Raw genomic sequence first — 16,718 nt, forward strand, 5'->3', positions numbered from 1 at the left:
CTGTATAATCTTGACATACTAAGGAATCTGCATGGAATTTTGAATGGAATCGTTTATTTAACTTCTGGGGGATGTAGCATGCTCTCATTCTATTGGTCATAACTGGATAAAAGTCCATAGAGTTGTGATTTTATTTTTCTTGTGCAATATTACGTCAACAACTTGGAAATATATCAGCAAAAAGTGGGGTCCTTGTCCAGAATTCTCCCTATTTTAAAAACAAAAATAAAGAAAATTACAGCAAATGAACTGTTTTCCCGTTATCCCGAAAAAATATTGAATACATATTGTAAATTAAGATTGACTTGAAATTGCTGTTTTAATTATGATATTTCCCAACTTTACAAGCGGTCCCCCCCCCCCCCAATTCGCTTGGGTATGCCACAAAATTGCATTCAGTGATGAGGACTGAATTGTTAGCTGTAAAAAATGTGCAGTTATCCCGAACTTATCATTACTCCCAGGTTCACACTGACTTATAGTACCTATTTACAATGCCTCCCCACGGGACAGAGTTAGAAACCAGGGTCGTGTTTTTAACGTGGAGAAAAGGTACAAAAATAAAAATTGTCTCAGTCGTGAAGGACTGCTCCTCCACCAAAAGAGAACAAGAAATGGAAGTGCAGCATCTGAAGAACAGATACCACACCTTGATCTTGGCCAAAAGGGGAAGGTACAATTCAAAACTGCATCTATGGTTTAAATAGAAACGATTGTTTACAAAAACGTACACTTGCAAAATTATTTAATGCACAAATCTATCTACTGCAAAACATATGTAAGGTTTCATCATAAAATGATCCAACGATGGTTGATATGCCGTTAAACTCAATAACCAATCATGTCTATGTAGATATATTGTTATTTGATTGAACTTCTGAGCATTTTTAACTGTGCTCGGCATATTATGGCATTGTTGTCAGGTGCCGGTCGAGCCCGAAATGATGATTGATATAAACTCCAAAATATAAAAATGATGAAAAATGATCCAATAGATGACATGCGGAAATTATTTTAAATAAAAAAAAAAATCTGCTAAAATTACATTCCCAGATATCTTGTTTAAAGATGGTAGACCCCGAAGTCAGTTTAAGTCATGGTTATCTCCCTTGTCTGTCATACCGAATTGGTCGCACAACTCTTTCACATTAAAGCATACGATAAAACGATAAATTCTATTTTTACTTGTGATTATTATTCTGTTGGACGATTTTTCGTAAATTTTGGAATTTATATCAATTTTTCCATGACACGTAAGTACGTAAGAATGTTTTTACCTGAAATGCGTTGGTTTACAAGATTACCAATTTAAAGAAGCACCAGAGGTTTTTGTTCAAAGCTGTGATAGTAATTATAATAGTCTGCTTCATGAGGGTAAAAAAAAAAAAAAAAAATTTTGTTTTAATTAAAAAAAATGAAATCCAAAGAAGTATATACAAATCAAAACCAGAACTAATTCATGTATTTTTTTTCTTGCGTAAATAGTGCTGTTGAATGTCTTGAAAGTGGTTGGGAAACGATCAGGAAGAACAAAGATGATTCTCCTGGAGAACCGACTGTGACTGATGTACAGGTTGATGCTTCCCAGTTGCCGCTAACCACAAACCAAAATGGGGACAAGGTCCTGCGATTCTATTGGCTGGATGCTTATGAAGATTTTTTCAATCAAAAAGGTAAGGTTGGCTTTTCTGATCATTCATACACACTTTTTTCACGACAATGCTTCACAAGATCTTTAAAATTGAACATAAATATTATTGTTTTTGAACTTAGAAATCCTCCAAAAATTAATTGAAAAAAAAATATCTGTTTACTCAAGTGGAGTATTTTCAAACTTTACACTCTTAATTGTTTAAGACAACCTTTCTGAGAATTTTTTTTTTTCCTTTTTAAAAAAATTTCTTTATCTGTTTTTTATTGATTTTATCCTTTTCCTGGGTCTAATGAATGCTTTTTTTCTTTCTTTTTTTTTTAAATTTTGTTTGTTATCTGTTTTCTATGGATTTTATCTTTTGAGCATTTTTTTCTTCATTTTTTTATCTTTTTTTCTATCCCTATAATTTTTTTATCTTTTATTTTCTATCTGTCTTTATTCTGTCTGTCTTTATTCTGTGTCTTTTCAGTTTTTATTATTTTTCTTTTCTATTAATTTTTAGTTATTTGTCTTTTTCCTCTTTTATACGTTATTTTTAACCTTTCATACTTTTTCATCCATTTTTTTTTTTTATTTCTTTACAATTTCCAGGCATTGTTTATCTTTTTGGCAAAGTTTGGTTTGAAAGTGTAAAGAACTACGTAAGTTGTTGCGTGAGTGTCAAAAACATTGAACGAAGAATCCGTGTTTTACCGAGAGCTGCAGTAAGTAACATATTTTATTTTTCTTAGTTCTTAAAGCAAGCAATTGTATCTGTAATGAAATAAAAAAAAAAGTTCATCTGTTAAAAACTCGTCCACATCTGCTTATATTTATTTATATATCAGTAAAAAAAAACAAATCCCAACGGGATCGTCCATTTCATGTTAAGTGTTGAGATATTATGTTGAGTAAATCAAATCAGCAAAGAATCAATGCAGTCACAATTTTGAGTGTTGAGTAATTCTTAGTAACAAAGATGGCGGGGAAGTATCAATGTAGTCAAGATTTAGTCATTTCGAGACAGAGGTTTGATAGCAAACTGAATTGAATCCAAAATTTTATTGTTTTTTATAATAACATTTGAAGCTTCTGATTGGTTGAGTGTCATAACTGTGGTTATAAAAACAACCGTTGAAATCATTGGTTATACCCTCATAAACAATCAAAAACATTTTAACAGATTTTGATTTTCTTTTCTCATCTTTTTCCTTGTTTGGCTTCTTTTTATCTTTCGCTTCACTATTTCTTTCCAATTTGAAGCCCTTAATTTGATTTTTCTTCATTCTTAAAACAAGCAATTTTATCTTTATGATCATTCCATGTCAATTCACCAGGCCATTACACCCACCGACACCGAATTACTTGAAATTTGGCACAAATATTCCCCTTCATTAAGTTAGGAAAATTTGCCAATTTGGTCCTAAACCTTACTGTTCGGATTTTAGGGGGGGGGTATAAAATGTGCATATTTTGGTTCTAAATTTATGCCGCGAAACGTCACAGAATTTCAGTGTTTTATAAAATTAAAAAAAAAATACTTCCACTTATTCAATATTTCTGAAATTTGGTAGGAAGGGCATTTAGGGACTGTAGAATCCGAATACTTAATTATTTTAACTCCATACCTTGTAGAAAATAAAATTTTGCTTACCCAAAAGCATGTCCCCAAAATCATCAATTTTTTACCTATGTAATTTATGGTCAGTCTAGAGAAAATATGTCCTCTTTAATTTTCATAATATTTTTTTTATAGCATCTATTATGACTGTTAACTTCTCAAAAAAAAAAATTTGTGAGGGTTTCTAACCTACTTTAGAAGATATGGCCCTGTGAAGTTATCTTTTTTTTTTCTATGTATATGCGGTAATTCAGTGAAAGATTGATAAAGACAATAATCCTAATGCTCCCAAACTTCTCAAATGTTCATATTGTGTTAAGTAATTTCTTAAACTATTCAATAAGATAGTCTTTGTTAATTTAAAAAGAAAATAATTTAAATATATTTTGCAGATATTGCATTTTGTATGGTACGAATAGATTGTCTTTAACAAGTGATAAACATTGACTCATGCATTAGGATCAACATTTTATAGAGTTTTTATAGATGGCATTAAACATTAATTTAAAAGAAATTATTTCTGATTGAATTAAAAAAAAAAAATTTATTTCATTATTTTCATGAAACAAAAATTTGATTTTTTTATTTTTTTTTTTTAATTTTTTTTTTTTAATTAAAATTTTTTGTTTTTAAATGCATGTGAATTTTTAAAACTTAGAATATTTGTAATGGGCACTAAACATTTATATATTTTTTTATCGATAAGGCTTTCAATTTCATCACTTTAAAAATTCTTTATTTATATTTCTTTAGAAGTGATAATAACATACAAATTTTAAACTATACTGTGCACCAAATTTTGTTGTGTACATAGGATTAAATTGTTTTGTATACAATTTTTTGCACAGATAATTTATCCACTTTCGGTGGAAGATCAGTCCTTTACAACTGAGACACTTTTTTATTTTTGTACCTTTTTTTTTCACATTAAAAAACAACCCTAGTGTCTAACTCTGTCCCGTGGGGAGGCATGGTAAACGATAGAACAGATTTACCTCCCTTTTGTTACAATTGTAACTCTCCAGTTTTTTTGGTTTTTTTTTTTGAAAACTTCAGCTGGTGAATGGTTCTGAAACAAATCCCTAAGAAATGCCAGGCTTTTCTTCATTATTGTACCTATTTACAATGCCTCCCCACGGGACAGAGTTAGACACCAGGATCGTTGTTTAACGTGGAGAAAAGGTACATAAATAAAAAAATTGTCTCAGTCGTGAAGGACTGCTCCTCCACGGAAAGAGAACAAGAAATGGAAGTGCAGCACTACACTTTGATATCGGCTAAAAGGCCAAGTAGGGACATATATATATATATTCTTCATTATTGCACAAAATATCCAAAAATTACAAAAAAACGATGTGTAACAGAGTGCGCATGAGTGCGCAGGAAAGTAGCAGCAGGAGCTGTAAGATTGCTGGTTTGCGAGGATTTTAAAACATTAGTAGCCGGAAAAAGGCACCTGTGCAAAATTAGAAAGTGTGCACTAGCTTGCGCAATGAGAAGAAGAAAAAAAGTGGGGGAGGCACCACGTGAACGGGGAGAAAGTAAGTCGGTGCCGAAGGAAATGGACGTGTAAAGTGAAGGTGGGAATGGACTGTCAGAAGAAAGAGTGCAGTTGAAAAAGATGGATGTATAAGAAATAGCTGTTTATGACCAGCATCTAGTGGAGCAAAAGCAAGAGACTTTTAAGCTGGTGTCAAGACAGGGAGAAAGAAAAACAGTAATGAGTGACGAGAGTCAAAAAAAAAAAAAAGAAAAAGAAAAGCTGAGTCGGATTTCCTATTTATTTATGTTTGAAACTCTAGTGGTATCTATACACACACACACAACACACACACACCTACAAACATCCGGGCCACGCAGAGTACCCCCTGCTAGTCTAATACATAAAAGGCAAAATGTGTGTCTGTATGGGTGTGTGTTTGTATATCTTCAAAAACTTCTCCACATCTGCGCTACTAACCACTTTTGTTTTTTTTAAACACCTCTCTTCACCCTTGTGATTCCTTACTACACTGCCTCTCCACACCCGGGCAATGCCAGGTACCTCCACTAGTGTACCAATAAAAGCAATAAATTAGACTCTGAGAATCATGTTGTAGTGGGATTTAGAACCGATTCTGTGGCCCTTAGTTTTATGTTAAATGACTTTTAATAAATAAATAATTTTCTGTTCATTTCATTTCATCAAAAAAAAATTAAAAGAATCGTTTTAGAATCAGAAACTACGTTCTAATTTTTCCGATTCCAATACCTCCAAAAGTTCTGATTTTTCCAAATTCTGATTCCGATTAATTGTCCCAAGACTAATATATATATAATAAAAAAGGTATTTGCAACTTCTCTTCCAATTTTCGAATTTTAATCATGTCAAATCACACTTCAATTCCTTTTGACAGATTGATAGTTGCTATTTCTTCTGATGAGTTAAGGGCATAATAGATTCACTGATTGATATAATAATTAAGTGATTGATTTTGTGCTACGAAACAGATACTGTCAAGAATTGTATAAGTCAACTGAATTAAAGGAATAAATTATAAGATGGTCAACATCATGAATTTTGGAATATAACTTTTTGTCATTTATTCTCTATATTACTCTGTAATTACATTGAGCTTCTTAAATAAGGATTGATACATATTATAAGAAAATATATTTCTACAGAAATATATATATATATATTCTAAAGAAGCTTTGAGCATTTGTAAAAGCCTTGCAAAGGAACATTGAAAATCTGTATTGGAGATTTCGGTTGGAAAATCTTTACTTAAATCTTATAGTTATGTCATGAGTAAGTTGCTGGAATCCATATCAAATAGAGAAGTAGTCAATCACCTCAGATGAAATAACCTTCTTAGTGACATGCAATATGGTTTCCGTTCTGCCAGATCTACAACAGATGTGCTAACGGTTATATCTCATAGGATTAGTGAATCTCTCAACAAAGGCTTCCTTTCTAGGGCAATTGCTCTTGACATATCAAAGGCCTTCAATAAGGTATGGCATAAGGGCCTACTTCACAAGATTTCCAGCTATGGTATAACTGGAAATGTTTCCTCAATCATTAAATCATTTCTCTCTGGTAGGCTCATAAGAGTAGTGGTTGATGGGCAGAAATCAGAGACCCACAGTATTAATGCTGGAGTCCCTTGGGTCCATTCTGCGCCTAACTCTCTTCCTGATCTACATCAATGATCTCCCAAAACACATACTTAAATCATTCGTTGACATCTATACTGATGACACGACCATCTTTGGCAACACATCTAAGACCGTAAATGACAAAGTTCTCTCTGATTCTCTCTCCTCTGATCTAGAGCGCATGGTACAGTGGGAGGAAGAGGTGGCTGGTTACCTTTAATGCATCTAAAACCAAACTCCTATCTTTACATCATCAACGCTCTGATCCCCATCTGGCATCAATTGAAATGGATGGCTCTTGTCTAGGAGAAGCTCCATGTTTTGGGCTTGACCTTTACTCCTGACCTGAAATGGAACACATACATAAAGTCAGTTGCCAAGGTCGCTAGAAAAATGGTAGGATCCTTCTACTGCTCCAGAAGATATCTCACTACTGATGCAATTCTCTATCTATATAAAAGCCAAGTACGTCCAAGGATGGAGTACTGTTGCCACATCTGGGCAGGAGCTGCTAAAAACAGCCTATCCTGCCTTGACAGAGTACAAAATAGACTTCTTTTCTTTTCCCTGCTACCTCTCTCCCACGTTGCGAGCCTGTTTTATCGTTACTTCTATGGCAAGTGCTCATCTGAGCTCTAATCCCTCGTCCCCCCCCCTCACCAATCTTTCACGATAAACACCTGTCTAGCTGAAACCGCTGCCAAAAATTGTCCCCACTCTTTATCTGTGCCAAAACCAAAACGTAGATTCCTTTCTTACGCCTGTGAAACTCTTTTATTTGCCTGTTTCCCACCTGACTACAACCTGGATGTCTTCAAGTCCAACATAAACACATTCCTGATGAACCGTCCCCTTAAGTAAGACACTATTGAATCTCCAATACTAACGATTACTATGATACTATCCCATTGATTACTGTACACGCAATAACCTTATCCCGAGTGGCTTCCAGGCCTTGATAAGTGGTGACTACCTTGTAAAAAAAATAGTTGATTTGCAATTTTTAAAATATGCGCCTGAAAAAGGTTGAAGGTTATACTGACCAAAGCGTTAAAATAAGATGAGAATTGTAGTCTGAATAATTTTAAAAAAAAATATATTTTGCATGAAGTTTTCTAGTGATATATTTTCATTTACATGGTTAAGTAGGGTCAATTCTGTGACCCTTGTCTGAAACTTTTCCTGTTTACTAACTGTTGTAATGGAACCACCCTTTAATGGACTCAGCCACCGTAAGAAAAATAACAATGATGAGAATAGTTTGATTAATCCAAATAATTTGTGAGAAATTAACTAACACAGCTATCGCCCTCTTTGCCAGAAATAACCCGAGATAATAACAAGGACTTACCTGCTGGGTGTTTCCTCCATTCTGTGTTTGTCTTGCTAAATCAAAGTGAACTAATTTAGCTGCTGATTCAGGCCGGGTAGTGATGTCGTTTGTTGACATGTAAGTGGGATTCAAGGTCGAATCTTGTGAATAGTTCATTAAAAAAATACACAAATAAAAAACACAGTTTGATAATTAATTTTTTGGTTTTACAATTTCCATTGACTGGAATAATAATTTTAGGTGGTTAATTTCCACCAACTCAAGGGTTCATAATTGAGTTTGTCGTTAATACCGTAGTTGACTAGACGATTTAAAGGACGTTTAGTTATGTCCAATGATACGGAGACACATTTTAAAAAATTTTTGATGCTTTGAAGTTCTTTAAGTAAATTCCTGCCAAAGGTGCAGTCCCTGTCTTCGGTGGAAGTAATATCAACCAATCAGGAATCCTCTTTTTGTCCGTGTTATTTCTGATATTGTAGTTTGATAAAAAAGGTAGGTTCTTATTTAGAATTCAACTTAATTAAAAAAAATATGGTGCTACCAGATCAGGCTGTCTTGAGACGAAATGCACCTAACGTTGATGCTTTTCGTTTTTCTACTTCCTTTTGCAAAACTTTATTATGTTCTGCAAATCTAAAACAAAAACAACCCACCTTTTCCCCCTTTTCCTTCTTCCCATTTCCCCTTTCTCTTTCTATCTCTCAAATTTCCTGACTGGTTTCCCATCTTAAAATGTACCAAACATTAATACTTTAACCTTTTCCCTCTCCTATTGCAAAACTCATTCATGCTCTACAGGACAGGGAATAAAAATGATAAAATCCACTATAAAACAACCAAACCAAACACTACAAACTAGCAATTGGAGATACAAAGAACTTTATTTATTATGTTCTGCAAAAACAACAACCCACCTTTTCCCCTTTTCCTTCTTCCCATTTCCCCTTTCTCTTTCTATCTCCCTCATTTCCTAACTTAAAATGTGCCTAACATTAATACTGTAACACTTTTCCTCTCTCCCATTGCAAAACTCATTCATGTTCTGCAGAGCAGGAGGAAAAAACGACAAAATCCACTATAAAACAACCAAACCAAACACTACAAACTAGCAATTGGAGATACAAAGAACTTGAAGAATAAAAACTTCTACAAAATAACTAGATGCAACTATTTCTAAAATAACTGGATTCGACATTAAATAACCCGAAAAGGGTTGATATGCCGTAAAACAAAACAACCAAACCAAACCAAACCAAAACCAAACTAATTAAAAAAAAAAAAATAAAAGTAAAGAAAATAGAAATAAAGCGCTATGATGTTCATATCCCATCACAGAACGAAAATGTCATATTCCAAACTAAGAAAATGTTTATAATCTCATATAGTGAGTTTGCATATATAATATGTATTCATTGACATGTGTATCTATTTATGTTGATATATTTGATTGTATATGAATCTGTCTATTGCTTGCTTAGTGATTTTCTAAATAGGAGATATAACAATTATAACATTAAGGGACAAATTACAGTCTCTTAGGTTTTACATCAGCCAATGCGAAAACATGCCTGGTTGATCTTGGGTTAATCTTGATTTGATCTTGATTTGTCGGATCCTCTAAAAAACTGCAAATGAAGATTCGTACAACCCAAAGTCTTGGTTGTATTTACAGCAACTTTATTTACCAATGTTTCCACATTGGAAAGCTGCAACGCTTGTCCTAGACTTTTACTATCGACATTTTTCCCCTACTCAGAGCCATTATTGTCTGAGGACCGTCTCTATTCCTCTGACTACCAACCGTGTTTGCTCTCTCTGACTCCTAACTCTTGACTAACAGATACGTGTATTTTTAAATTTGTTATGTCATTTTGTTTATGTTCAAACATTCTTTTTCACCAAGTTAACATTTTTGTTTGTGCTAGTTATGAAAAACTAACATTCCTTTCTATCAAAACATTTTAACATTAGTAATTTTATCTGTAAATATTTATTTCGCTATGAGAACATTCTTTCTGACATTCTATTTTTACAAATATTAATAACGATAATAATAATCGGCGACCAGCACATTTTTAGGCATTGCTTGGTCAATATCTAACATTTAGAATGTGTTAAAATTCAACTACCAAGATTTTGTTTGTATTTAAAATAAATTAAATCTTTTTAATTGCTAAAGATTATAAATTAATTGATTACAACAAAAAATGAAAGAAAATTGATCAATTTACGTTTTTTTTTGTAATGTGACATTTTTGTTTTGTAAATTTTTTTTTTTTTTTTTTAATTGAGTTTTAAAGAATCAAGATATTTGATAATTATAATTATGTTTTTATCTGTTTTAGCGGTTAAATCCAAAAACGAAGATTGAAGACGGTCCACCCGTGAAACTAACAGATGTTTATGAGGAGTTTAGTGAGAAAGTTGCCGATAAATACAAGATATTAACTTACAAATCAAAGGTTAGTACTCTTCTTGAATCTTGTGATATGTTTTCTGAAAAATTGTCTAATTTTTGTTTTGTGACCAAACAATTTTTTTTTGGAAATTAATTCCTATTTCGATCACGTAAATCCCTTTGAATTGAGAACAAAACATGCACTCCCACGATGAAACGTTCGCTTTTCACCCGTCTAGCTGAATCCACTGTGAAAAATTTCCCCCACTCTATATCTGTGCCTAAATCAAAACGCGGATTCCACGAACAAAGCTTCTTTCTTAGAACTGCACGCCTGTGGAACTCTGTTCCGTCTGCCTGCTTCCCACTGGACTACAACTTGGATGTTCAAGTCCAATGTTAACAAATTCCTAATGAACCGCCCCCTTAAGTAAACACTTCATCAAATCTCCACACTAACGTAATGTACTTGCAATAACCCTTAACCCTGAGTGGCTTCCGGGCCTTGATAAGTAAAAAAAAAAAAAAAAAGCAGAAGCAGCAGTAGTTCTTTTTTTTTTTACTCTTTAACCAACGATGAACTCAAATTTTCCCCACTCGTTATCTGTGCCTAAATCAAAACGTAGATTCCATGAAGAAAGCTTCTTTCTTAGAAGTGCACGTCTGTGGAACTCTGTTCCGTTTGCCTGTTTCCCACCTGACTACAACTTGGATGTCTTCAAGTCCAACGTGAACAAGTTCCTGATAAACCGCCCCCTTAAGTAAGACGCTTTATCAAATCTCCATTACTAATGAGTAACGCGATATGATCCCATTGATTACTGTACACGCAATAACCGTTATCCCCGAGTGGCTTCTGGGCCTTGATAAGTGGAGACTACCATGTAAAAAAAAAAAAAAAAAAAAAAGGGGGGGGGGCGAATGAGGTTTTTTGGGTGCCACCTCCAACCCACCATTGTGTTTAAAGTTGCATTCTTCCATCGGAAGGGTTCCAAGTTCGCATGCCAGTGTTTCTCTACAGCGGGCACGCGCCAACCGTGGGGACTGATTGCTATACCTCTCTACACCATCACCACATTTTCATTTGCCGTATTAGAAGGCATATAAGCATCACTTTACCTACTTATTTAGCATACTACTTAGGGGTTTGCATATGAACTAAGAGATCGGCACTCAATCCTAGATGAGTTGGTGGTTGGCCAGAATTCCTCCATATTAAAAAAAAAAAAAAAACAGAAATACTAAAAAAATCTTGATAATGTATGTACGCTGTAACGGCATAAAACATCATATTCCACAAATCGTGTAAATTGACCAAGTAGTTTTATTTTATTATAGAAAATCCTTTTTAAACGATCTTAAGTGATTAATGGGAAATTGTAGGCACTGCAAGGCTGATCTTGCAAGTTTGAATTATTTTGGAGTTATCTGCTCTTTCTTCAAGATGACAATCGAGGACAGTCACTTTTTGCTTACTCATAAAATTTGATTTTTGTTGTTAGAAATAAAACTACTTGATCAATTAATATGATTTTTGGAATATGACATTTTTGTTCTGTCATGGGTACAAACACTATACAGATTTTTTTATTTTTTGTTTTTTAATATAAGAGGAATTCTGCACAAGTCATATCAAAGACAAAAAAAAAAATGGTATTTAAAGCTTCCTTGCTAAAAACTTGTCATTATAGGACCAAGAGTAATTAGAGTAATCCAGGGGAGAAAGTGGCGCCCTCCCCTACATGTCAATATAATAGCCAATGAAAAGTGAGCTTGTAGGTATCTTTCAACTATGAGTGATCCATTTATTTAGCACTCGTCCATTTGGCATAATGGTTAGAGTGTCCGTTAATGGGCTAGAAGATCAGGGTTCAATCCGCAGTTAGGCTGTACTAAGAACTAAAAAAAAATTGTACTTGATGCCCTCTTGCTAAATGGTGAGGATCAAGGATAAGTGGAGCAGTTCAGAAAAAGAAGTGAATCCCTTCTATATCTCTATATAATGTATGTAAAGGGAGCCTTCAAGTCGCCTCTGACTATAGCTGTTCTGCTAAAAAGATATTGAATACGTTCAGATAATATTACAGAAAAAAAAAAATATAATAGCTCAATGGCTTGTGTTCTTTGTTGCCTTATCTTTTTTTTTCTTTTTTAACATTAGCATTATAAAATATTTGAAGCATTATGACTGGATCTGACAGTAAATAACCTGAAAATGGTTCTTGTGCAAAACAACCGATCAGGTGAATTGGGCTTGGCCTAACAAGTTCGAGCATTTGTGTTACCACTAATATGCTTTTGTTTTTTCTCCTCTCCAGAAAGTGGCCTGCAAATATGCTTTTGAATTGGAAGGGATTCCTGCAGAATCCGAATACCTTGAAGTCAGATATTCTGTAAGTACATACTTTTATGCATTATTTTCTAAGATTTTGTATTATTTGCAGTCTTCTGACTACTTAAAGTGTTATTTTCACAATTTGGAAGGGCTCATGGTATAATGGATACAGTATTTGGTAAAATTCAGTTGTGAGTTACACTCATCAGTAGGTGTAAGAAATCTTGCTTACAAAGTTCAAATCTTGGTCTATCCTAATTCTCATTTTCCCCCACTCTATATCTGTGCCTAAATCAAAACGTGGATTTCATGAACAAAGCTTCTTTCTTAGAACTGCACGCCTGTGGAACTCTGTTCCGTCTGCCTGCTTCCCTCCGGACTACAACTTGGATGTCTTCAAGTCTAATGTTAACAAATTCCTAATGAACCGCCCCCTTAAGTAAACACTTCATCAAATCTCCTCACTAATGTAATGTACTTGCAATAACCCTTATCCCTGAGTGGCTTCCGGGCCTTGATAAGTGGTGATCTCTGTGTAAAAAAAAACAAAAAAAAAAACAAAAAAAACTTATCTAATGTTTTTCTTACTTACAAGAAAAGGGGAACCTTTCTTCGAACACATTTATCTTTCTTCATCTTGCATTCTTTTGTCTCTGATTATGTAACCCAAAAGAGGGAAATAGAATTCTTTGAAAAATTAGTTTTTGACACAATTTTCCAAACATACATATATATACATACATATATACATACATATATATATATACATTATGCTTTTTCTTACAGTGAGTTTTCAACTGTTGATATAAATGATTCTATTCATCCAGATATTTTACCGTTAATCATAATTAAAGTTCTTTTTTAAATATATATACATTTTATTACTATGCGGAACATTACCGTTCAAGTCGTAGATGTCAAAGAAATAAACTTTACGCAATCATCAATGATAAACCGCAAACAAAAAGCCATACCTTTAAACTCCAATAACAGCAATGAAAGTTCTTTGGTTCTGGTATTGTCCGATTTGCCTCCATACGCATGGAGCCTTTAGTTTGAATTACTATTGGAATGTTAGTTCGTTGTTCCTTCGGAAGGATCCATGAATGTTTCATGGTAAACTCGGCAGGAATGATGGCGCCTATAATCAGGCATATGTGATGAAATGAGATAAGATCCAATATTTGGAAAATAAACATGCAGATCAGTTCTTGAATGTCATCCTCAATTAGGATAAATACAGCTATATAAGTTTTCTCTGCTTGTAGAGTTGTAGCCTTCGTTCACCAACTGTTTGGTGTCCATGAAGGAATTGTCTTGGCTCCCTCGAGAGAGAGGGCCGCTGAGTTGAATCTATCCCGATGTTGAATTTATGTTAGACTGAAAAATAATAGCATGATACAAAAGGCGTGCCAAGTCAAATCACCTGACACATTCAAATTTAAACCAATCACAGACCGGCTATTAGAACTGTGTGGCCAGCCTAAACAAGAAATATGGCGGTTGTATATGGAATTTCTCACAGAGGTCGAAGGTTCAATCCTAAGTGCGGGTGATACTCAAAATACAATTTCGAGTTACTTAGGACGTCTGCCTAGTGCTGACAGAACAAGCATGCTATTGGAGGTGTGTGTGGAAACTCCGGGTGTGAGGGTGGGGTGGGGGGTTAAAAAACAAAAACAAAGTAAGTATGAGGATCGAACCCGAACCGTTGAGACAAAGTTGTAAATTAAAGTGTGAAAGAAAAAAACGTGCGAGATGCTAACGGAAACACGTTTGAATTTATTTAATTACTTGGATTTGGCAGGTGTCCGTTTTAATGAGTTAATGAGGTCAAGTTTGACTGCGGGATAGTATTTTATTTACTGCGGAACGCTTTCTTTAATTTTTATTTTCCCAAGATGTTATAGGAAAAAGACTAACCCACATGCGGCGAGCGACAAATGTTGAATATTTACCTTCCCGAAATTGAGCAAATTAAATAGACAGGCAAGCTTCGTTGTTAACTGTGAGATATTACGATTTATATGTGATATAAAAAGTTTTAAAAAGTTGTGAACTGACTGACCGCTTCTGAAAAAAGCCTTTTGTAGACATACAGAAAAAGCGAACACACATACATACATACATACATACATTTTCGCTTTTATATATATATAGATTTTCCTTTGCAAAAATATTTTTAGATTCATAACTTCAAACTTGTACTACATATTTTAGGGTCTAACATCATGCCTTCATTAAAAGGTTAAAGAGTTTCTTAGGATTATGAAAGTGGAGCTGTTGTACTTATCTTTGTGGCGGGCTTATAAGAGCAAGAGTCTCTCTCAAGGAGAAAGCCCTTCATTTCAATTGGAACAAATTGAAGTGTTGGTGAGAAAGAGAACATTAAAGACAAAGGGGAGATAATCCACTCACACACTAAACCAGGGGAGGTAATACATATTGCTTTCTTTTTTTTTTTATACTTTATTATATAGAAAAATAATTCTTTTTATGTTTATCTCATATTAATATGTGTTTTTTTTTACAGTTTGATTCACAAATGCTGCCAATGGACCTTACAGGAGAAACATTTAGTCATATTTTTGGAACAAATACTTCCGGGTAAGGTGATCTTCTTTGTATGTCTCCAATTTCAGCAGTGAATCAAAAAATAAAGAAAAATAGCTCTACCCACCCAACATAGTGTGCTTAATTTCAACCTTCCCTCTTTTCCTTTCATCTTTTCTCTTAAGTTTTTGTGAGAAAAGTTCAGGCAACTTTTGCCATTACTAATTAGCAGAGTGTTACTGCTGTCAAACAAGGTAAGAGTCTGTCAAGCATGGCTACGTAGTGTGATGATGATTGGAAGTGAAAGATGGACAATGAGGGTCGAAGACGTGTGTTGTATGGAAAGAAATAATATGAAAATGATGCGATCGATGTGTAATGAGAGTCTCAGACAGGGTTAGTTTTGATACCTGCGAGAAAGATTTATTCTGATCAGTGTAGGGAGATATGTGGAGAAGCATAGATTTTAATAGTATGGTTTGTTAAAAGAATCGATTAGAGTTTTTGGGTCAATAGATGGAGGGTCCTGGGTGTGATCTAAGAAGACATGCAATGGTGAGGTATATTTGGGGGCTATGGGAAATGTGGAGTTTCCCCATAGTTATCATTGCTCCCAGGTCCACTTTGGCCCAAACTGGTAATACCTGTTGGCGCATCTGGTGTTACCAGATCCGACTGTCTGACCAAAATGCACCAAACATTACAGGCGACCAGGGACTGCCTGTGAATTCATATTCCCTTGACACTTTCTCCTTTGGAAGAAGTCAATTCAACCTGTCTTGGGTAAATGCTGTACAACAAGAACAACGATAGATGTGGAAAAGCCGAGATTGAATGGTTAGTTTACAGGGGAAGGAAAACACAAGAGTAAGTGATAAAAATGGAGGGATAAAGCCTGGCCAGAGATAAGGTACTTTTGAAGTTAATTTTTTAAAGCAGTCTAACACATGCCAGTTTGTAAAACAAACAATAAACTGAATATAATGACTATGTTAAAGATAGTTTTGAAGAAAGCTAATACAATAAAGACCATTAGCAGAAACTTGCAATGAAGCAACCAACAGAAGATATTCTTGTTTGAAAGAAACAGCTTACCCTGTAGACATGCATATAATCAAGTTTATTAAATGTTTTAATTTATAGGGAATTTCATTCTGGTCTCCAGATAATGTCAGGTGATCAGGAGAGAATACGCACCATTTCGGAACCTACCTCTACCTGTAGACTTGTATATAATAAAGTTTATTTTTTTTCTTTTGGGGTAATCCATTCTGGTCTACAGATAATTTTGTCAGGAGAGAATATGCACTGTTTTGTGGCTTACCTCTTGACGTTTTTTTTTTTTTTTTTTTTTTGTGTATCCCCCCCCCCCCTCATCCCCATTAATCTGAGGTCTGATTATCTGAATTGTATTTAACTGAACCATTCAGTAGACTCAAAACTGGATGTTTAATGATTTCAGTGTCTCTCGCCTCGATCAACAGATCAGTCTCACGTGGCTTTCAAAGTATATACAAATAAAGATATAAATCTATATATGTATAAAAATGAAATTGTCTGTGTGTCTCTGTGTGTGTACATTTCCCTACCAAACTACTCTGTTAATTTTCAGTCTACGGACTCAAGATTTGACATGAGGTGTATTGAGATTTGGGAAAATCTTTTTAATCAGTTTTCAGCCAGAAATTTGGCTGTCAAGAG

General features: G+C 34.2%; 1 protein-coding gene across 1 annotated transcript in view; it reads left to right on the forward strand.

The window, feature by feature from the left end:
- Nucleotides 1-16,718, forward strand: part of LOC145296947 (DNA polymerase alpha catalytic subunit-like) — a 238,723-nt gene that overhangs the window by 29,566 nt on the left and 192,439 nt on the right. Inside the window, exons 9-13 of the mRNA XM_080143167.1 lie at nucleotides 1,486-1,673; nucleotides 2,246-2,358; nucleotides 10,077-10,193; nucleotides 12,448-12,522; nucleotides 14,998-15,071. Coding sequence (XP_079999293.1) covers nucleotides 1,486-1,673; nucleotides 2,246-2,358; nucleotides 10,077-10,193; nucleotides 12,448-12,522; nucleotides 14,998-15,071 — 567 coding nt within the window. The remainder of the gene's footprint in view (nucleotides 1-1,485; nucleotides 1,674-2,245; nucleotides 2,359-10,076; nucleotides 10,194-12,447; nucleotides 12,523-14,997; nucleotides 15,072-16,718) is intronic.

This window comes from Euprymna scolopes, chromosome 17 (assembly GCF_053919585.1).
Source record: "Euprymna scolopes isolate OS-2025 chromosome 17, ASM5391958v1, whole genome shotgun sequence".
NCBI classification, from domain to species: Eukaryota; Metazoa; Mollusca; class Cephalopoda; order Sepiida; family Sepiolidae; genus Euprymna; species Euprymna scolopes.